The sequence below is a fragment of the Dunckerocampus dactyliophorus genome, chromosome 3 (assembly GCF_027744805.1).
Source record: "Dunckerocampus dactyliophorus isolate RoL2022-P2 chromosome 3, RoL_Ddac_1.1, whole genome shotgun sequence".
In the NCBI taxonomy this organism is placed as follows: Eukaryota; Metazoa; Chordata; class Actinopteri; order Syngnathiformes; family Syngnathidae; genus Dunckerocampus; species Dunckerocampus dactyliophorus.
Window position 1 is genome coordinate 31580037 of NC_072821.1, and position 24120 is coordinate 31604156.

The window sequence follows — 24120 nt, forward strand, 5'->3', positions numbered from 1 at the left end:
AGACGTAATGACACTTTGATACAATGTAAATAAGTCAGTGCACAGCTTGGATAAAGGTGTCAATTTGCTGTCCTCCCCATTTTTTGTTCTCCCGGGGTCATGTGACTTGTTCGTGTTACGAGGACTTAGGTGTGAATGAGGAGCAGGTGTGTTAAATTCGGTGTTACCACAGTCACCCTCTCTCATACTGGAAGTTTAACATGGCACTTGGTGGCAAAGAACTGTCTAAGGATGTGGAAAAAACACCTTGTTGCTCTCGTTTAGGCTATAAGAAGATTGCCAACACCCTGAAACTAAAGTGCATGGAGTGCAAAATATGCACATGATTTCATGTAGTCGACTGTCGGGTTTATGCTGCATGTTATGGGACAAGGAGCTTGTTTGAACATTCCTGTGGCTTTAAGTGCAGGACTTCCAATGCTGTCCTGTTATGTCTGCAAGGCTTTAGATGATAGTTCAAGGTCGGGGGTTGAAATTGCTGCACGGGGCTGATAAGATGTCCCCGCCTTGGCTGAGTTAAAGGGCTGGTGACATACCAAGGTGGAGACAGTTCCCTGAGGTCATTCGGGGGTCATGAGCTTGCCTCACCATCACCAAGTGATCCAATCAGACGCTTCTCTTTTCTGTTTGTATGATTCATTATAATATGTGAATGGACAAAAAAATACCATGTAAAGCTCAGTTTATGTGGTCCAGGCAACACATTGGCTTGTTGGTAGAGTTTATAGGGCACAATAATAACTGCCCCATACGCCGATCATAACACCTGCATGTGTCAGCCACACCCGTGTTTGAATCACAGGTGGACGATATCGATCTTATACCAAGTGTATACAGCACGAGTATCGGTGATTCCGAAACTGATACTGATACTTTTTACTTGAAATTCATGGACCCAAAATAATAAAAATCACCAAAATAATACAATGATTCCCTTTTATTGTAAATATTTCTTTGGAGCAAGTTGGCTCTCATTCAAATGTTTTGGGGGTTTTTTTGCCTCTCAAAGCCCTGCTGTGCCCAAGACCTTGTTCCCAATACAGTGTTCCCTCGTTTATTGCGGGGGATAGGTTCCCAAAATAGCCCGCAATAAGTGAAATCCATGAAGTAGCCAACTTTATTTGTTTACAATGATTAGATATGTTTTAAGGCTGGAAAACCCCTCACCATAAACTTTAGACACTTTTCTCAGACGGGCATTAACATTTTCCCACATTTTAACACACAAGTTCAAATTTTGTTTAAATTTTAATGATCCATCTACTGTATTGGACACAATTAATTGACTCAAGCAAATTCACTCTGACGGTGCTTCGTCCTGATGCTGTTCGGCTGTACAGTTTTTGTAGTTTTTGTGGTTAAAACATTGCTTCTGCTGTCGTCCTCGCCCTACTCCTTGAACCGAAGATTCATTTAGCCGTTTAGCTGCTTCTTCTTCTTCTGTTGTTTCTGTTGGCGGTAACTGCACTGACCTGCCCACCTTGCTAAAGACTCATGCTATCTCTTCAAACTTGCTTATAATGTTTATGCTCCCATTTTATCAGTGCTTAGTTATTCTCATTTTAACCTGAGTCAGTGTAACTCGAGTCTTTGTCGAGTACCCTCGAGTCTGTGAAACTCAAGTCATCGCCAAGTGCCTGTGAGTCAGTGAAACTCCAGTCTTTGTCGAGTGTTTGTGTGTCGAGTACCCACGACTCAGTGAAACTCAAGTCTTTGTTGGGTACCCGTGAATCAGTGAAATCGAGTCATCATCGAGCACCTGTGTGTCAGTGAAACTTGGGTCGAGTAACCAAGTGTCCGTGAAACTCAAGGCTTTGTCGAGTGCTTGTGTGTCAAGTACCCACGACTCAATGAAGCTAGAGTCTTTGTTTAGTACCCATGAATCAGTGAAATCGAGTCATCATCGCGTACCCGTGTGTCAATGAAACTCGGGTCTTCAGCGAGTACCCAAGTGTCCGTGAAACTCAAGGCTTTGTCGAGTGCTTGTGTGTCGAGTCAGTGAAACTCGAGTCTTTGTTGAGTACCCGTGGACCAGTGAAATCGAGTCATCATCGAGTACCCATGTGTCAGTGAAACCTGGGTCTTCGTCAAGTACCCAAGTGTCCGTGAAGCTCAAGGCTTTGTCGAGAAGTTGTGCGTCATTGAAACCCGAGTCTTTGTTGAGTACCCGTGAGTCAGTGGAAGTCTTCATCAAGCACACAATGATTAGTTATTCTCATTTTAACATTACATGTCCTGTATTCTTTTGCTTTATAGTTTTTAGAAATTAGCTTCTAAATAACATGTATTATTATTATTATTATTATCATTGTTATTTTTATGCTTGAAAATGCTTAATTTGAGCAAAAAAATATGCACAATTTGCTAAAATATTTTTGACTACATTTTTGACCAATAGGCTGTAGTCAACCATCAAGTTTGATAAACTATTTTTTAGTTTGCTTAAAACATTTGCTCTGTGTTTTTATTGTAGTTATAATCATGTTCAAACTCATTGAAAATCACAAAAGCATTCATTTAATAAGTGAATGCTATTGATATCGGCATCGGCCACACCGGGCATGTATGAAGTTGGTATCGGATCTGCACCAACATTTGCAGTATCATCCACTCCTTGATAAATATATACAGTATATTGGCATACTATGCCTTGGTGTTTACAATGATCGATTTGAAGCGTGAGTGTGCCGCCTCTGACTGGAAAGGACAAGCCGAGCTGTGATTGGACTGGAGAGGACGAGCTAAGCGTTGATTGGCGGAGGGAGCAGGAATGCAGCTCAGGTGGAGAGAGAGGGACAGACATTGTGTCTCCTTCAGGACACTTTGTTGTAGTCGGAGTGTGTGGAGCTTTCGTGGAGGACGTTGGACTCGTTTGGACTTCTGAATGAACCACAAAGAGAAACACTTCAACTACTTTTTTTGATTACCTTTCAACCGACAGCGGAAATAAGATTTTTTGCACTCCGTCCCATTTTCATGCCATTCATTGCTAGTCGAGTTTCGAATGTGTTTGTGCGCCTGCAATGCGGTGTGAGTTCTTGAACACGATGTGTTTCTGACAGCTGGATGTGGACAAAGTTGGTTATTCAAAGCAAGTTTTGAATGAAGTCACCGCAGAAGAGAAGAGGCGGCCATGGGAGGCTCTAACATCCGTCTGTGGACGCTCTCAGCTGGGATGCAAAGTGCGCCTGAGTCGCGCCGTTGGAGACCATGAGAAGAGAGCCAAAGTGCACCTGACTTGCTTGAAGTGTGTGTCCATCGCCATGTCCTCCTCTTCGGCGAGGTAAGACCTCTTCACCACTTGTACAGTAGTGGAATGAAGACGATCCTCCAGAGAGTGTTATTGTTTGCTAATTGGACTCTTAATTGGACGTTTCAAAGGAAACACGGTCAAATATTTACCTTGACTTCTCTTACTTGCAAGAGGCTAGTGAAGGGTGGGAGGTGATACATTCCTGGGACAGTTGACTTTTCTCCCCCTTTTAGGATTTTTTTTGTTTTGTGCCCAAGAATGATTTTATGTTGTGGTGTAAATGTCACACTATTCTGTGCTTTTTTTTTTTGGTGATTGCCAGGTGTCTTCCACAAACGTAGCATATGCTGCCTGCCACGACAGGTGGGATAAGCCAAGCGATACACAGGTGCATCTCAATACATTACAATATGGTACCAAACGTCTAACAGACTAAGGGACAAATTAAAAGCTCATTTTCAGCTTTCGACAATCTGCAAGGTCTAATCATCCAAATGATGAAGAATACATTCTTGAAATATTTCCCTCCGTGTGCAGTGAAGCTATAGAATGTAATAACTTGAATTGGACTCCTGGAAATAGAGGAACTTTTCAAACGTTTCCATTTTTGGACATGCACCTGTATTTCATTCACTGATCATTATTAATACCATCCATCCATTTTCTATGCCGCTTCTCCTCGTTAGGGTCGCGGGGGCATGCTGGAGCCTATCCCAGCTGACTTCGGGCGACAGGCAGGGTACACATACATTTATTAATACATTTATTATTATTATTATTATCCTTTATTTGGCAGATTTTTTTTTACTCTGGTATTTATTTATACATGTGCATTGATCTTTAATCTGTTTACTTATTCAGATTATGTTATTTTCTATTCAGTATTAATTGTATTCATTCTTTTTAAATTTTTAAATTTTTTTTTACATTTTTAAATATTTTTAAATTTTATTTTAAACTTTGTTTAAACTATTTTATTAGTTTAAACTTTAAACAAATAAAATAGGATTTTATTTGTAATTAACTTTTATATATATATATATAGTTAATTAAAAATAAAATTCTATTTATTTTTTATCTTATTTACTCATATTATTTACTTGTTTTATTTATTTATTTATTAATTATATTATTTTTTAAGATCTTTTACTTGCTTCTTTTTCCTTTGTAACTGCACTAGCTGTATTTTTACGTAAATTATATTTTGTATTTATTGCATACAGTATTATTATTATTATTATTATTATTAGACTTTTTGTTCCTGACTGCATGAGCGATCTATGTAGTGTTACACGCTGTCTATTTATTCCCTCTCTATTAGAAAACACGTTTAAATGGCAGTGCAGTGTTTTTCCCGCAGGACTGCAATCTATCTGTGGCAATGGGTATAGATGATGCCGCCGTCTGATTTGCATAATCAGCCACGACGCATGTCCATGACATTTCTATGGATGCTATGGGAGACAAAAAGTGAACACATTTCAAAAGCAAAACTATTTTATGATGAAATCCAAATGAACTTTCTTCTGTTGCTTATGTGAGTTTTGTTTTGTGAGTGCTTTTAGATGGGCGAGGGTCCACGGCAGGAAAGGAAGGCAATGCGTGCGTTAATGGGTCCAATGAGACTAGAAAAAGTTGCTAGATTTGATGCTGGTTGGTATTTTTTAAAGAGACTTTCAATAAATTGGCAACACGATCCCTCTTGCAACATGTTCTTATTCTGTGGCAGACCAGGTGCGTATGAGGTGTGTTAAGAAAGCAGAGTCACGATGCCAACTACCGGACGCAGTTGGAACGACGAGCCACACAGACAGTCCCGTTACAATGTCACGACCTGCTGGTGTTGTAATGTTGATGTTCAGAATTCCGCTGCCTGTGAATGCACCTCTCTGTGAGTGTGATTGGTGGATAACGATAACGAGTGTTGTGTTGCTGGTGTGGGAGCTTGAGAAGGCAGCACTGCTGCTGGCGTGTTAAGGTTGGCAATGAAGTGTAAAAGAGCGTCAGACTCTCAGGGCCTCAGTCGGGATGCTGCAATGATGTGTTGAAGGGAAACACTGCAAAAGATAAACGCTATCATGACCGTAAGTGTCGACATGTAAAAGATATGATGTGAGAGAATAATCAGAGAAGAAGAAGAATAAATCATAGCATTTGCAACGCTACATTGCACCCGTTCTTCCACGCGGCCAAATGTCACCAGCTAAAACGCCCGTGCGCATTTGTCATCTACGCAAACACGCGCTCAAGTCCGCCGGCGCAACTGTGTATGCGAACTCTATTTATTGTTCATCAGTCTCTTAGCATCGTGACCTTCAATCCACCTTGGCCGTGCTGTGTTTGTGGAAACAAAACGCAAGAATATATCAGCCCTTTAAGCCTTTAAGGTGCTTCATCTGATGTGATGCGTCAGATGTCCGTCAGGTGGGCAACACGCCGTCAATGAGATTGGTCCACGGGGGCTGCGGTGCTGGGCTCAGGCTGTTTGTTTGGGAACACTTTCAATCGAATTACCGTGGAACAATGAGCATAGCGCTTTGAAATAGGAACTCTAATTTGGTTTTGACATGCAATGATGTCATTTTCCCCTGCGGCAAGGGAAGGAAAATCCTCTTCTGTCCTGTGCATGGAAACCGTGAGCTCCCCTGAGAAACATTTCTTTTAATTCTTTAAACCAGTGGTGTCCAAAGTGTGGCCTGGGGATTATTTGCGTTTATTTATTGGCCCGCAGCACGTTCTATAAATATAATTTAACAAGAAAGCTTTAAAAAAAAAAAAGGCAGTCATTTTACAAGAATGAAGTCCAAATATTAAAAATAAAAAATGTAATTTCACTAGAATATTCACTAGTATTTTGAGGAAAAAAAAATCATTTTAGTAGCATGAAGTAGAAATATTAAAGGAAGACATTCTTTTTTAAAAAAGTGGTAATATTATGAAAACCAAACAAAACAGCGAATAAAGTTTTTTTTTAATTTTTGGAAAATTATGCTGTGGATAAAAGTTATGTTATGAGAATAAAGTCAAAACATGATGGCAATAAAGTCATAATTACAGGAACAAAATGACAAGAAGAAAGTTCAAATAGTTGGAAAACTAAACAAAAAAAACCAACAGCATAAATGAAAAAAAACAGCTGTAATTTTACAAGGATAAAGTCAAAATATTAAAAATAAAAAACGTAATTTCACTAGAATAACATAGTATTTTGAGAAAAAAAATCATTTTAGTAGCATAAAGTAGAAATATTAAAGGAAGACATTCTTTTTTTAAAAGTGGTAATATTATGAAAACCAAACAAAACAGCGAATAAAGTTGTAATTTTTGGAAAATTAGGCTGTGGATAAAAGTTATGTTATGAGAATAAAGTATTAATGATGGCAATAAAGTCATAATTACAGGAAAAAAATGACAAGAAGAAAGTTCATTTAGTTGGAAAAAAAAAACAAAAACAAAACAACAGCACAAATTAAAAAAACAGCTGTAATTTTACAAGAATAAAGTCAAAATATTATGAGAGAAAAGTTGTATTCTAGTGAGAGAAAAAAAGCGCAATTTTACAAGAATAAACAAAGAAAAATAATGTAAAGTTCAGGTATTAAATATTAAACATAATATTATCATGCCTGGAACAAAACATGGGTTGATACTTCAAAATTACCCTCGCACAACTTTTGTTTGCTAAAAAAGAACAGCAAAACCGGGTCAAATCCGTAGCATGTGGCGGGATGTCCCATTTCCTTGTGACTTTGGCCAGAGATGTACGGATCACGGGCGATAATAAAGGATCTTTCAGCATACGGTTGTCCTCGCTTGTCAACATAAACGGACCCATTTTTCATAGATACCATTTTGGCGCTCAAATTTTATGTGGACACAAGCGGTCGACCATGTATGTCAGTGGTGTCCAAAGTGTGGCCCAGGGGTAATTTGTGGCCCGCTGCGTTTTTTTTCATTGGTCCATAATTTAACAAGAAAACTAAAAAAAAACGATTCAATCAAGAGCAAAAATTAAGAATAAAATGAAAATATTACAACAAAAAAGTTGTAATTTAACAAGAAAAAGTTGTAATTTTTCGAGAGCAAATTTGTGATCTTGTGAGGAAAAATAGCATCATTTGAGTAGCATCAAAGAAAGAAATAAGATGGGTTTTTTTTTTAAGTCATAATATGACAAACAAACAAACAAACAAAGTTATCATTTTTAGGAAATTGGTTGCGGGAAATGTTATAATGTTCCCAAAATAAAGTCAAAATATTACAAGAAAAAAAAGCCGAATTCTAACGAGGAAAAAAAGGAGCAATTTTATGAGGATAAAGTCATAATATTATGATGAAAAATAATGTCATTTTAGTGGCATAGAAATGAAACATGAAAGGAAAAATACATTTTTTTTAATGTTGTAATTTTATGAGAAACAAACAAAACAAAATAAAGTTGTAATTTTTGGAAAATTTGGTTATAATTATGTTATAATCAGGTTCTAATGTTATACAGGCATAATGGTGGGTTATAATGTTATGAGAATAAAGTGGTGGTATTACGAGAGGAACATTTATGAAGATTATTTAAGATGAAAATTGAAAAAATGGGGAAAAAGTTATAATATGACGTGAATAAAATCAAAATATTGTGTGAATAAAGTTATAATATTATAAGAAACAAATTTTACGACGATTTTATTGAAGAAGAAAGTTGAAATATTTGGAGAAACAGGAAAACAAGAACAGCAAAATTGGAAAAAAAGAGCAAAGAGCGAAGTTGATACTAATAATAGGCTTTTTCACCTACATCACAACGATGAGATGCATTTTCCTTCTTGAAATACAGCATGTATTTCGGCGGGTTGTCGTGTTCCACCACATGAGTGATTCACCTGTGTGTAATATCCTGGAAGGTTGTGTTCTTTTAAAGCAAAACATCTGAAAAAAAACGGCAAATGGATTCCCCCATGTTATCATTTCATGGATCTTTCGTACTGAATGAGCGCGCATGCACTCGTGCACGTTGACCTCCCTTTGGAGAAAAGAATAGATTCCTGATGGACTTGTTTCAAGGTTCGGTCAGATAAGCGTTTACTGCTTGAGGCTGATGTGTGTTAGTGGGTCTCCTTTGAAGCGTGCTTACTAATATTAGCATAGTTAGCATGCTTCTAAAATCTTTTACAAGCCAGTGAAATCGTGTCCACTGTAACCGTTGTATCTGAGGGATGCAATTAGACTTTTTTGGCATAGTGATCCAGATATGGGATTTTGAACACACAATGTGTGTAGTTGGGATTCTTAAGTGTTGATGTTACTTGTGTGAAGGGACTCACTAACTCACTCTGTTTTCTTAGTCGATTCATCTGAAGCCTGTTGTTTCGATGACTCAAGTAATCGGTTCGGCCCTAGACCAGGGGTGTCCAAACTTTTTCAAACGAGGCCCACATAGTGAAAAATGAAAGCATGCAAGGGCCACTTTGATATTTTGTAACGCAATGTAGATATGCTAACAAGTGATATAAATATATATCAACAAAAAACTGCATCTCAGCTTTGTGATAAAGGTGAAAAATCCTATTATTAGTATCAACTTCACTCTTTGCTCTTTTTCCCCATTTTTTTAATACATTTTTCAAGTTTTATGTTAAATAATCTTTGTAAATTTTCTTCTCGTAAAATTATGACTCTATTCCCATAATATTTTGACTTTATTCTCATAATATTATAACATTTTCCCCAAGCCAGTTTCCCCAAAACTACAAGTTCATTTGTTTGTTCCTCAAAATGTTAATAAAATAATGTATTGTTGACATAATATTTCAACTGTACGCCACTAAACATGATTTTTCCTTAATATATAGAAATACTTTATTCTTGTAAAATTGCAACTTTTTTCTCTTTAGAATACGACTTTTTTCTCGTAATGTTTGCTTAATTGGAGACTCTAAACTGTCCATAGGTATGAATGTGAGTGAATGGTTGTTTGTCTGTATGTGCCCTGCGATTGGCTGGTGACCAGTCCAGGGTGTACCCCGCCTCTCGCCCGAAGTCAGCTGGGATAGGCTCCAGCATACCCCCGTGACCCTAATGAGGATAAGTGGCCTAGAAAATGGATGGATGGATGGGTTGATGGATTAATGGATTAATGGATGGGTGGATGGATGGATGGATGGATGGATGGATGGATGGATGGATGGATGGATGAATGATGGATGGATGGATGGATGGATGGATGGATGGATGGATGGATGGATGGATGGATGGATGAATGATGGATGGATGGATGGATGGATGGATGGATGGATGGATGGATGGATGGATGGATGGATGGATGGATAGATGGATGGATGGATGGATGGGTTGATGGATTAATGGATGGATGGATAGATGGATGGATGGATGGATGGATGGGTTGATGGATTAATGGATGGATGGATGGATGGATGGATGGATGGATGGATGGATGGATGGATGGATGGATGGATGGATAGATGGATGGATGGATGGATGGGTTGATGGATGGATGGATGGACGGATGGATGGATGGATGGGTTGATGGATGGATGGATGGATGGATGGATGGATGGATGGACGGACGGATGGACGGATGGATGGGTTGATGGATGGATGGGTTGATGGATGGATGAATGGATGGATGGATGGATGGATGGGTTGATGGATGGGTTGATGGATGGATGGATGGACCGGTATTGCCGAAGTCAGCTGGGATAGGCTCCAGCATACCCGCTACCCTAGTGAGGATATAAGATGGTTGGATGGATGAAGTGAAATGCATTAGTGGAGAGTTGCGTCATCACCTCTTTTTGCTTCTCGCGCAAAAAAACGTAAAAGACGTATCAATACATTGTTGGGATTGAGAATTTGGGATCATAAAAACGTAGAAATACGTGTTTGGTATTGAATGAGTTAAAGAAGGCGTCTCATCCACTGGAAGTTTCATGAGCTGTCTTCAAAAAGGAAGTAAAATATGTTTTTGTCTAAATTAAGGTGATTTTATGGTTCCTTTTTTCATATCATATAGCCAGTAGCGGGGGTGCAGTTAGGAATTCTGGGTCCCATGAAAAAAAAATTATTAATACAATTATTAATTACATTTTTATTAATGAATTACTCATTTTAATAGTAATTGCCTCTTTTCGGGCCTCCTGGTAGTCAAGGGACCTTGGAATTGCACTCGTCATAAATCAAAAAAAAAAAAAGTACAATTAATCCATGCGATCAGTATCCGTATTGGCTGATTTCAGTCCTGGATGATCGGTATCGGAATCGGCAGCATAAAACCCTGATCGGACCATCCCTAGTTTAAATAGTTTCCCGCAAATCTGCTGTATTTTAACTTTCATGGGAAAAAGCCCCTCTGTACTGCAGCTGACAAGGGTGATGGTATCCACGCTTGACAGTACGTGAGGACAATGGTGCAGTGGCGTGACAATGGCTAGTTGGGTCTTTCCTGTGAAATACTGTACTTGTCTAGACCAGTAATTTTCAACTGGTGGGTCGCGGAGCTTGTTTTCAATAGTTTTCAATTCTTCTGCAGTGCTATTTGAAATTCAGGGTCATCAGGGTCAAGACCGACAAAGTTTGTTAGGGTATTATGGCCAACTTGTGTCGCACAGGAAATGGTCAGAGGCAAATTTCATCGATTAGCCAGCAAATACTCCCAACGCAGCACAAACGGACAGGAGGTCATCAACACAAGTCAACGCAACACAACACACAACGCACACGGACTATGTGTGAGTCAAAAACTCTTCCCCACATGCAACACAGCCCCCACCCCTCTGCACGTTACGATATGCTAATTAGGCAAGGCAAAACGCAGGTACGACATAGCCTGCATAAAATATGGATTCTCATACATTACAGTGTTATATGAGTACGTAGTAACACATACTGTATATTACGGCTTTAGGTTGAAAAATAACACAGTCCAAATCATACACAGAGCCCACTAATCTAATTGTCTCTGATTCCAGACTGATATTGAAAATAATCCCTGTTCCCAGGGAAGCATTTCACACCATCTATATTTAGCAAACAAGACCAGCACACGAACCTCATCTCAACAACCAGCTTCACTCCAGAGGGACAGTAACAACTTTGTAATCCATTTTGGCAAAAGAAATGTCACTGAAATTTCCATTTTTCTATTCTTTTTGCACAATTTTGTTCAATCTCGTGAGGTGCGATACCGCTGATTTCCTTTCCGATCCGATACTGAGTCAAATTCAAGATGGCATCGGCAATACCGGTACGAAATTTTAACGCATGCGCACACGTGCACACGCGTTCACACTCATGCACACACATTGTTCAGTTCCAAATGTGAAAATTGTAAATAGTCCATGGTGGTATAGTTGAAGAAACAGTAAGATGTTATTTTGATGTAAACCACATGTAAGTACACTCACTGCTCAGAACAATATGTGCTTCCACTTTCACGTCTCCAAATACCAGAAAAATCTCCCAGCGACGTCAGGAAAAGTCTTTACATTTATCGTTAGTCGCTTTTGAGAAAATAAGTCACCAGGAGGGCTCGGAAAGTCGCCAGATTTAGCAAGAAAATGGCCAAGTTGGCAACACTGGGCTGCCGATCACACGAGTTTTCCACGGAAATTGGTGGCTGATTTCTAGGCGCATCCCTTATTTAAAGGAGAGGGTAACAGCGACGGAGAGAAAGTACTTGTAGTGTTTTGCTTGTCCACACGGCACCCAGGACGTCGTTGCCGTACGCATGAAAGGATGGAACGTTAAAATACTTTATTGTTTCGACCTGAAAATGTTTCGACTTGGATAGGCCCTAAGGCAACCTGAACAGTCCAGTTGCGATCAAATCAATGCCCGGAGACAGTTTTCTGTCCACCACGATTAAACATAGCTCCATCTTTCTCTGAGGGCCCAACTTGCAAAAGTGTTTGGCGATCGAACGCCAGCAGCGGCTTTATCCGTTAAATGAATCCAAAGTGACAGAGCCACACATGGGTCACTATTTTTAAAATGTTAAACAAGGTCTTCAAGGGGAGCAGCTGTTGAGGCACAAAGAGCTTCCGTTCGCGGTCAAAGAAGCTGATTTCACGAGCACCACCACAGGGCGCTCGATTGTTGTCGCTTCTTTCATAGTCAACACACATTGAGGGGTTAGAGTTGACCTAAGCCTGAACATCTGTTAAAGGTTCAGCTATTCAGTGGCATGCTCCTTATGACAATTGGACCCTCCATCGGGCTTTCCCAAACACTGGGTGCGTCGCAGCTCCGTCTCAAGTGTGGGGGGGGGGGCTCAAAGGTCAAGACCAACCTTATGGTTGGATCGTTGCTTTTCTACCTCCGAGGTTCCTCTTTTAAACAGGATGCCCATATGTCCCTTTGCAGAAACACTGAAGGAACTTCAGGGGGACTCAGGTGACTCGCACGTTCTCACCTGCCAGCCACTCTTTCCTGTGCCCCTAATAGCATTAGCAATAACCTGATAACGGCACGGGGGTTGTTTATTTGTACATTTGTGTGTTGTATAATCTACTATGACAGATATTGGGGGGTAGTTCAGTCGTCCCTCACCGCATTGCAATATGAATTTCACTTTTACGCTATCACGCTTTTTCAAACATATATTCATTACTAATATCATGCTTTTTGTGGTTGAATACGGCCTATTAGTAAAAAAAAAAGCATGTTTAAGCAAATTTTACATATTTTTTGCCTGAATTAAGCATTTTCAATCCTAAAAATGGCTAAATGAACTAACGTACAAATACAAGGAATTAAGACGACGCGTTCAAATTGTGAATGTAGTATTCTAGATTGGTCACTAGGTGTCAGTAATTGTTCTGTGAGACAAACACCAGAACAACAGGATTTTATTGAAGGTTGAGATGACCTCACAAAAGGCACAATAATAATAACATAATACAGTCGTCCTTCACCACATTGCCGTTCCAATTTCGCAGCTTCACTCTATCATGGTTTTTCAAACATATATTCATGAATATATCATGCTGTTTTGTGGTTCAATATAGCCTATTAGTAAAAAAAAACATATGCATATTTAAACAAATTTGACATATTTGTTTCCAAAATAAAGCATTTTCTAGCATAAAAATGGATAAATGAACTAAAATACAAATATAAGGCTGGGCGACACCTAGTAGCAGCAGTAATTCATTGACTTGAGCTTGTGACGCAGTTCGGCACACAAATTGAATGACACAGAGCATACCAGAGACTTTTTGGTACGGAATACTTTCTATTGCACTTCTGCCTTGGAGACTGTGTGTCTGTAAGTAATGTGCAACTCTAATGATATCTGTGTGAACTGAGAAATGTGCTATTTTTAGACAGCAGTTTTGTTTAATTAGAAGACGAATTCACGTCTAGTTTGGAGGTTGCCGTTGTCATTATATTGCATCCATGCCAACATAAAATCTGAAGGCCGATGAGATGTTTTCTCACTAAATCAGAATCAAAGAAAAACAACAGTAGCCAAACTGAGCTCGGGCTCACTTTTCTAAAACAACCCGTATTTTGGGCATGTGTTTCCCTCTCCCAACTCATGTCAGTTAAAATAAACAACTTGTCTCGCCTTGATTAAAGCTACGTCCCTCTCCCTGGCCTGCAGCTATGCACTAATATGCTGCTATAGGCTTAATGAGAGCAGGAGGAGGCAGGCTGACCCCTCTCACCTCTGGAAGGGCCCCTGCAGTTAGGGGGGCAATCAGTCAGTGCCCACGACTGCTGTCTTTTTATGTTCAAATACTGCAGCCTGAAAAAAAGAGTCATTTTCTTCTTTACAGTGAAGGATTGAAAATATATTGTATATTTTCCTAAGCAGCCCGGATTGGAATCCATGAAACGATATCATGTTACACGGGGTCGTAATTATACAGACACGCTCAAATATAGGTGTAAAGTCCTGTAAATCTTTTAGTGAAGGCTGCTGAAGGTCTCAAAATGTCTTAACGTGACAAGGCCTCTTTGTCAATGCTCATGCTGATCATTTCTCTTTGGCAGCATAAAGGAATTATTTGAACGCAGTCACTGGATCAACCGATACCCAAAGCAATGGCAAAATCTAAGAAACTCAGTGAAGACCCAAGAAGGAGAATTGTGGATGTCCACAATATGGGAAAGTCTTTTGGAGCCATTTCTAAACAACTGCAGATTCCAAGATGATCTGTGCCAACGACCACGTTTAGAAGAAAACCCAAACTGTCAAACTCAAATGTAAGGAGATCGGTTAGGATATTCAAAAACAACCCGGGAAACACCAAAGTCTGCCATGAACTGCAAACCAAGGGTGCCAGCCAAGACGCAAGCCATTGCTGAAGTCGACAAGGTCAAGCCAGAGTGAGGTTCTGGACAAAAGTTTCACAGTCAGACGTAGAAAACGTTGAGCTATTTGGCCACAATGACAAGGAGCCAAGGTGAGATGTTATCATCAAGAAGTATGGACGACCTCCAAATACCTCAGAAATCCAAATTGGCTGTTCCAACAGGACAGTGATCCAAACACATCAAAGCTGGTTTTGGAATGAATAAAGCAGGCTAGATTAAGCTTCCCAAAGCCCTGACCTCACCCTATAGAACATTTGTGGACTAATCTTAAAAGCCAGGCCAGGAAAACAAACGATTGTAAGGAACTCTACCAATTCTGCCAAGAACAGCTGTCAAATATCCAGACACAATTCATTGTTAACGGCTACTAAACATTTCTAGTCAGGGTAAAACTGGCAAAGGTCTTATGAAATTAAAAAAAACAAAAAATGTATTTAGATTGTCTGTTTTTTAGAATTCCGTTTGTTACCTTTTACTCTTACTCTTTTACTCTTACTTTACCAGCATAGAGTGTGCATTTTTAAAAAGTCAGTTCATTCAATGCAAAAATCCTTAATTTCTTGATGCAATACATCATTGGCCAATTTTTCCCAGTATTTCAGAAACGGATGAAGCTTGGCTAACTTTTCTCATTCATCCTCTGCACACATTTCTTTTCAGTCAAGTAATGCCCGTGCTTGTCGTTAAGGAAGACGTAGTCAACACAATTGTGTTATTGATTTAATATATTTTTGTATGATGCCCTTATTTTGTTTACATGATGCCCTTATTTTGTTTTGTTTGTTTATTTTGTTTGTGGCCAACAGCACTCTTATTTTGAAGGCGAAGCGAAGGTGTGTGTTGAGCATGTCCGCTGACGGTTAACGACGACGAACATACAGTAACGTGCCTCTCGTCCTTATTTCGCTCAGAACTTGCACGACGTCAGCGGGCAAACTTCCATACAAGGTGGTACGATCATTCCACCCTAGCAAAAGAACCATTCAAATAAATCATATCGCATTCATCCCATCATGAATGTATGGGAACTTCTGACCGCAAAGTATGCAGATGGACAAAGATGTCAGTTATTGAGATATCATTTTATTTCACTGTTACAGGAAATATTGAATGTGGAAGAAAACCCCAGAAATCAGGCCTGCCATCTTGTACGCATGGAATGTTTTGACCCAGAATACACCTGTACACTTCGCTGCCTTCAAGGTGTGGTTGCATTTTGCCGGTTTCAGTTTTCGGTTTGCCGGTTTCCAAAAAAAAATCCTCTATCTGCAGCGACATGGACCGTTACGGCGGTCAGTGGTCGGATTGTAGAACATTATTTCCTGTGTGTTTTTACGACTGGTTCAAACCTCTGCGAACGGCATCTCCTCCGATTTTGGATCAACATTAGCAATAAAAATGACCGCGGTAATGCATTGATTAGTTCCAGCTGCAGTAACACTCACCTTCTCTCTTTAATTACCATCGTTCACTCGTTCCGAAGCTAAACAGTCGCAGACAGAGTTTGCATCGGAGTTTGAAGTACTTCATGTGAGTATGCGAACCCTCAGAACGGGTGTGTTTTTTGCTACCGTTTTGGTCAACGTGACCTTCCTCTGATAGGCTGAAGGCTCAGAAGGGAGTGTCTGCTCAGCCAAGTGTGATCGAGATGTGTGTCGTTTAATTGGACAGGGCAACTACTAACTTGGGATGGAGCCAACAGACACGTCCAAAAGCTTTGAATGTGCACAATATTTTATGGTGCAGGGATAAAAGTCTTTTATCACTGAGATAAAAGTCAGCGATCAAGGCAGATGGGAGGATAAAAGGGATGTGTGGGATAAAGACATGGAAAAGGACAGAGGGGAGATGAAGTGGGCAGCTTTCCAAATGACTCCCATCTACATTTTGCCCAAAGACTGCGATGGTGACATGATAAAAGTGTCGACACTGTGCGTGACGGCAGAGCACTGCCAGGAAGTGTTTAAAAACGGGGGAGGGGAAGTCTTTCCAGGATCACTTCTGAGAAAACGCACTTATCTTTGGATTAGTCAGAGGGAGGAACAGAGGTGTTGGCCTGCTGCTAAAGCGGAGCTTAAGAAATGAACGCTGCTACAGCGTGACTAAACAACATAAGTGGAAGCACCTGAAGTGTGTCACTGTGCTGCCGTAAACACCACAGGATGCTACTTGATTTCAGCATTGGTGCACAATTCATCTGAAGGAACATTGAAATGAAAATCTAAATATTTAGCTATATTACGTATTATACAGCGGATCTCCATGTCCTGTCAGACTGGCTGACTGAAGTCCACATAAGCGGTTGTCGACATAACCAAAACGAACCATTGCTTGCACATTTGCTTGACGTGATGTTGGCCAGAGACATTAGGAAAATGGGGGATAATAAAGCATTTTCCAGTCTACGGCAGTTTGTTGACTTTGTTTTCCTCCATTTGCAGTCGGGCTGGGCGATATGACCTCAAACCAATATCACGATAAATTGGGCAGTTTTACCTTGATGACGATAAATGTACGATGAATCCCCGACCACTATATATCTTTGCCATCTAAAAGTAATTGCAGGAAATGCAAATAACTGCTTTTCGTTGATTTATTGACCAACTGGCACACATTACTTTCAATGAAATATAATGTACGTAATGGGACGCACATGTTCTGCCTATAAAGCCTTCTGAAAAAAACCTCCAAAAAGCGGCAACAACGCCCCATTTACATAATGTGCTTTGGGTGGTTACCACAGTTTTCATACTCACTTTGCATTTCGTGTTCTTTTGCTCAACATCATCTTTGTGGAAACCAAAATAAATCTGCGGCCCACAAATATGAATGTATGGTACATACCTTGGCATACTACATCCAGTACACACGTGTACTACGCTACACGTAAAGCCACATAACATGGCTAGCATCACGTCTCATGCAATTAATTACATTACTAATAGCCACTTATCACACCGCACAAGAACGGCGTTGACATCAACCCGACCTACCACAACCATGTCAGGTAATATATTCCAGTAAAAAAATACCATTTCTAAATGTAGTGACTTTCTAACAATTCTATTCAATGTGCCATGAAACTGGATAGATAGCCATCATCAAAATGACCATTTACACAATGAAAAGACAATTTCACATGTCCTTGTAGCCATGTGACCATCTTTTCGTGACATCAACTAAAGCATGGAATCCTTAAGAACTGCTACCAACAGCAAACTAATCATGGTTTCTTTTAGAGACGCTTTTATAATGTTTTCATTATCTTGTTCTTTATTTGGGAATTGTGAATTTTGCATATTTGGTCATGATGTACTGTAGTATTTGTGTTATTAGTTTTTAGTATCATTCGGAGCGGCGTTACGATGAATACAAACAGAAAAAAAAGTAGTTTTGGTGCATGATTGGGAAAGCACGACGTCGCAGAGATGATAACGTAGCTAGTTAGCTACGTCAGCGAGTGTAGCTTGTACGGCTGAGATGTCATGGCGTGTCAACGCGAGTTGCCGTTGTGAGCCAAGAAAAGTTGTAGGAGACTTGTAGATTTATGTATATAGATTTATATTTGCCCCTCCTTGCCTTCTCTGCCTTTCTGTGTTGTCTCTGTTTGCACCTCGCACCGGCTGGAGGCGGGACAACCGGGCTCCCCTGCTGCTGATTGGCTGTCTGTAGATGGCTGGGAGGACGCTCTCGCTCAGCCTTTTTGGACCTTTAACAGTTGTTGCGTCCTCTCGTAGTATGCCCAGTTGTTTTCTCTCCTTCAAACTTTACTATACTTTACTTTACTACTATATTTATTTAACAAAAAATATGAGTAGGTATTTATGTACGTTATACATGTATACCAGCAGGACACGCACTTTCTCAGCATGCAAGTACAAGTCAAAATGATCTACCTCTTTCTGTAAAACATATTACATATACAAAATGTAACCAGTAAACGCTGAAATTCTATTGTAAATATTAATGATTAGTATTTCACATTCACATTTTCAAAGTTTACAGGTAATCAAAGTAGTTGCTATCATCATTCACTTCAATATGGAAATAAAGATAATTACACATCCATCCATCCATCCATCCATTTTCTATACCGCTTCATCCTCATCAGGGTCGCGGGGGTATGCTGGAGCCTATCCCAGCTGACTTCGGGCGACAGGCGGGGACTGGACTGGACGCCAGCCAATCGCAGGGCACATATAGACAAACAACCATTCACACTCACAGTCATACCTATGGACAATTTAGAGTCGCCAATTAACCTCATCTGCATGTTTTTGGGAATGTGGGAGGAAGCCGGAGTACCCGGAGAAAACCCACGGGGAGAACATGCAAGCTCCACACAGAAATGCCCAGGGGAGAATCGAACCCAGGTCTTCCCGATCTCCAGGCTGTTACTGTGTTGGCCAACGTGCTAACCACTAGACCACCGTGCGGCCCTGATAATTCCACATAACTCCTAAATAGTTGTGTACATAACCTGAGTACCACTAATATGTCAGTCAAATTAGCTATGTAACGTTCATGTATTACATCCACTTAGCATTTGCTATCAAACATTACCGATATACAAGAATTTAAGATGATTATGGAAAAGACAATGCAGCCGAAGTCAAGGCAACATATTGAAAAGGTTTCATCAATGGGCACATTTTTAATTTCATCATGAAATAATAGTTTAAGAAGCGAACGTGTAGAAAACCCTGATTTCTGTAGTGGAGTTCATGACGCGAAGCAAAGCCAGTAAACAATACACTTTTTGTCTACGTAACTATCCGCTACAAGTGAACAGATAACTTTAGTTATCGATATAGACATCTTAGCGCAGAGTTAGTTCATCCATAATCACAATAATAAAGATGAAAGTTGCATCTTCGTGTGTAGCTTGAAATGCCGCGGGGGAGGGAGCGCGAATCAGGAGGGGAGCTTAATGTCAGCTGACTGATGTCATACGACAACTACAAAGTGGCGTTTACGCGATCAACCCAAACTCCCTTAGCGATCTACCGGTAGCTCGCGATCGACGTAATGGCCGCCCCTGGTCTACACCATCACAGATTGTCTAGCGGTTGATTCAGCTGATTTACGTGCGTGACTTTCATCCACTCAGAGGCTGTTCGTAGTTTGTCGGTGTTTGTCTCCAGTCTTCGAAATTGGCACAACCTTAGCTATTTTCATGTGATCTGGGAATTTACTAAATGACTGATGTACTGTACGTGAATGGCCTTTAACATTGAACTGGGATTACTGTGATCATAGACTTTCACTACTTTGTCCATCTTTTTTGATGGCAGAACGCTGCCTCTCTACAAGTGGTCGTAAACGTCAGCTGTTACACCTCCACCTCTAGATTTGCCTCACGAATGACTTGATTCTGCTACCAATATATTGTTTGTGTCTCTGCAGGAAGCTGACTCTGTGTGAGGCCCTGACCTTTGTCCTGCTGCTCGTCGCTCCCGTCTGCCTGCCCTCCCTGCAGAGCGTAAGTCCCCGAGACAAGTCGCTGCACGACAACGTCGGCAAAAGCATCCGCTCATTTTCGCTGGTTATATAATGACGTAAAGCCTACACAGAGGAGTAACACAAGTTATGATGGGATTCTCTAAAAACAGCTGACAGAATGTTGCATCATGCGGCATACATATGCTGCAGGTCCGCTGGTGAATGAAAAACGTGCTTGGACACTATTTTAGAAATTAAGTGGGTCAGGGAAACACTGTTTTCTTATCCTTTTTGCAATTCCGATTTCTGTTCCAAAGGAAATGTTATCAATTAAATAAAAGAATCATTACTAAAAATTGAAATCAGACACGGGTCTGTCACCTTTTGGTCCAACAGTACTGATCTCCAACTCAGTAAGCTGTGGAAGCCTTCGTATTCGTGGATGAATATTATGTACAGTTGATTTTGCTGATATGCCACTTGAGGTGAAACCGTCCAAACATGCCAAAGCCCAGTGTTGTTTGTCTTTTCTTGCCCATTGCATCTTTTTTTCCAGATTTAACAGACTAAAATGCTGCAATTAAGCTAATTGGTGCTCTTAGGTTCCATAGGGGAATATCCAGCTCATTTTGATAATTACCCCAGCCCAGCCCTTTGACCAGCCTCAGATGTGAGCTAATTAGATTGTTTTTTTTCATTTTAAAGGGTCCCTGACTCATGATTGATCAACTTTGCTTACATGTGGTATATATTGTTTGTAATTATGTTCTACATTGTTCAGTTTCAATGGTAAATTTATAGTTCATGGCGCCACTCATGATGAGCTATAGCTCTCGCTGTTCAGTCTCATTTCCGGAAGTGACGTCACCGGGGTCACACCTCTCAGGAGAAAAGAAGGGAGAAACATTAGGAGATAAAATAGGGAACTTGCAGAACATGGACTTCAGCCTTAAGATATGAAGATGAAGGTTGGTCGCCTTCAAAACACAGAATGGTAAACGTAAATGACTCTGGAGTTGCTTATACATCAATTATTGTCTTAAATCGACTTCTTAATGAGTGTGAAGGTGTTTTTTATAGCCTGTTTGATTGTATATGTCGGCGCATGTCGAGGATAACACAGTACCCAGCTTACGAACATGCGACATGCAAACTTTTGGAGATACGAACACAAGCCGACGGGTCTATTTTTTCATGTATTTTGCCTTATAGTACTGTACCGCCATATTTATACTGCTACATGCGTGACCAGTAGAGGGCACTGTGACACTGTGAATGGGACCAACAGGGAGGGAGCGACAAGGAAGAGGTGAGAGGAAGGCTAAGAGTTTTATGATACAACCCAGCGTGTGATTAAGGTTTATGAAGAGTTAATAGGCCTGCTTAATTCTACACCACCCACAGAACACTACCTCTTTTAGAAAGTCTAACGACAACGACCATTTGTCCTTTTTTTCCAATAACTCCTCCTCCAACTCCACCACAACAACGTATGCTCGACCACTCCTCTTCAAAGGTAAATAACATTTATCATTACGTATTATTATATCATTTTTATTATTGTTTTTTTCATTAAATATCCTCGTTTAATATTACTACTGCATCCAAACTCATATTTACATACATACACATATACTGTATATGTATACACGTACATGTAGTACCTATATCATTGGTAATATTACATTTTTTTCAACTTAAGAACAAATCGACTTGCGAACGGTCGTCTGGAACAAATTGTGTTCGTTGGTTGGGGACTTAGTGTACAGTATATGACTGTGAAAAGATGTTTATATAACGTGTATAATGCTTTGCAGCCTTGTCGCTATAGCGGAATAGTGTTTAGAAGACATTATGTCAACAAGACATGAACTCTGTCTTGTTGTAACTTTGACATCATTCTTCTTGGCGGAGTAGCATCCTTTTTCAAAATGCATTTATACTGCACTTTCAAGCCAAACGCTGAAGGTGTTCCTTCATAGCAGCCGTCAATGAAATCAACACTGCAAAGAGCAGAACTCGAGGCGGGCGTCCATCTGTCTCTCGTTCGCTGCCCTTGCTTCATCCATTTTTGTCTTAAACCTTCCTCTTTCAAAAAAGAAAACAAACTTACAGCATCACTCGGAAACTGTAAACAACCAGTAGCAAAACAGCGTTTTGGCTTGACTACTATTTGGGTGAAAAGTACACTGAACCGAGTTGATCTGCCTCGCGAAGTGAAAGCTAGCTCACGGGTGGCGCCATGAACTATATATGTAATTTTTGTGAATTTGCTGTTTGCGTTCAAAAATTGAACAACGTAGAACACAATATATAACATATTTAAGCAAAGCTGATAAATCATGTCAGGGACCCTTTAAGCATGTTTGATGTACTCCTTTAAATTGCTAGGGGCCCGGTCTCCATGCTCTGACTGCTGCTGCACCACGTTGTTCGCCTCTGAACGCAGGATCTATCGTTCATTGCTGTTTGTCTTGCTGTCAGGCAGGCACACCCCCCCATCCTGCCCCCATCCTCCCCCTGGGTGTGGCTGCCATAACCAGACACTGAGATAGACTATCCCTTCAGCACGAAGGTCACCACATGGCACATGTGATGCATTTAGCCACGTCTTTGCACGTTCACTCATCATTTGTCCATTTCTTGCCGTTATTAGCGTGCGTGCACAGGTCTTTTGCGGTAAAGTTACAGTGACTAGTTGTATAGTGAGAGATGTTTCATGAGATTAAGGCTGAGGGCTGAGGTAGGCGACTTTTTGACAATTCTCTGCCAAAATGCATCAGGGTTAGTCTTTCCCTGTGAGTGAGCAACCACAACTCACGCTGACTCGCTATTTAGGAAACGTACCCTTTACCGGGAAACAACTGCGTAAGTAACACCGCCATTTCTAAATACCCAACACTTGTAATGTCTTATACTTCTTCACCTCAGGACCCAGTCTAAAGCAGGTGTGTTATAATGGTGACTGTGATGATACATACTGAATTGTTCCAAGATACTTTAATTTATTTTGGTTTTATTGATGTAGTAATTGTGAAGTGCTGTGTGATTAATATTCTGACTGGAGGCTGGGAAACCCTAAAGTTGAAATCCCAGCTTCATCCCTGGGTGATGTAATTCTTCTCTTTGACATGACATGCCCTGTGTAGCAGTGGTGTGGTGTCCAAAGTGTGGCTAGAGGGCCATTTGCTGCCTGCAGCAAATTTGCAGATTCATTCCTTAAAGTACCGTGATTTCCGGACTAAAGGGAAAAAAAAGGTTTGTACATATGTAGGCCACACCTGTCTGGAAGCCGCAGGTGTCCACGTTGTGACATGTGATATTTAGTGCACAGAAAAATGTTATTCAAAAGTATTTTTTTTACTTTTAATCAAATAAGTTCATTTTTCCAAACAGTGCTGAACAGTGCGTGCGATGCGCCTAGTGAAACAGTAACACACCAGAAAAGTTGCTGTCGTCGCTGTCTTCATCCTCATTCTTCTGCACTAAAGCCACTGAAGTCGTCTTCTTCGGTGTCAGAATTGAACGGCCCCACAATTACCTCGCCACACACCCCGCCAGTCGCTCTCCCGCTTTCGCCGACGCTCCCGCCCCCGAGGCAAATCAGCCCTCCCCACCATGCAGCAGTCCAGCCACCCAAAACCCTCCGGCGACAGTGGACCTCCCCACTTTCCATGATGAGCTCACGCACACAAAGCACAAAATGACTGCTCCGTACACAAGATATCAAGACACCAGAACACGACCACAAGTGAGCCACATCACTGTATAAGCTAGTTGCTAGTAGCGGTTTATACATAAATTATGGTATTAATTATAAATTATGGTAGTATTAAGATTTTTTTCTCTGAAAATGGCCGTTTATGTCAAGATATGTAAAGATATTGTCTATAGAACAAAGATACAGAAGGTCACCAACCTGGAGCAAAGGGCCACCAATACTATTACAACCAATGATCAGCTGTTGTTGTTTACCGTGTACACAACCTGAGATTTATGGAGTATTTTATTCAAATATACTTACTGTAGTACCCCGCTGGGAGCCAATATAATTTTAAAAGCCCCCTAAATGAGCCAGATAGGCCCCCTAT

General features: G+C 40.4%; 1 protein-coding gene across 2 annotated transcripts in view; it reads left to right on the top strand.

The window, feature by feature from the left end:
* Positions 1–3061: 3061 nt before the first annotated feature.
* Positions 3062–24120, top strand: part of adamtsl5 (ADAMTS like 5) — a 63006-nt gene continuing 41947 nt past the window's right edge. Inside the window, exons 1-2 of one of the 2 annotated variants that reach the window (XM_054771837.1) lie at positions 3062–3283; positions 19994–20069. In XM_054771837.1, coding sequence (XP_054627812.1) covers positions 3264–3283; positions 19994–20069 — 96 coding nt within the window. In that variant the 5' untranslated portion in view covers positions 3062–3263. Of the gene's footprint in view, positions 3284–19993; positions 20070–24120 lie in introns of those variants that run through there. The other variant, XM_054771836.1, reaches the window with a different exon arrangement.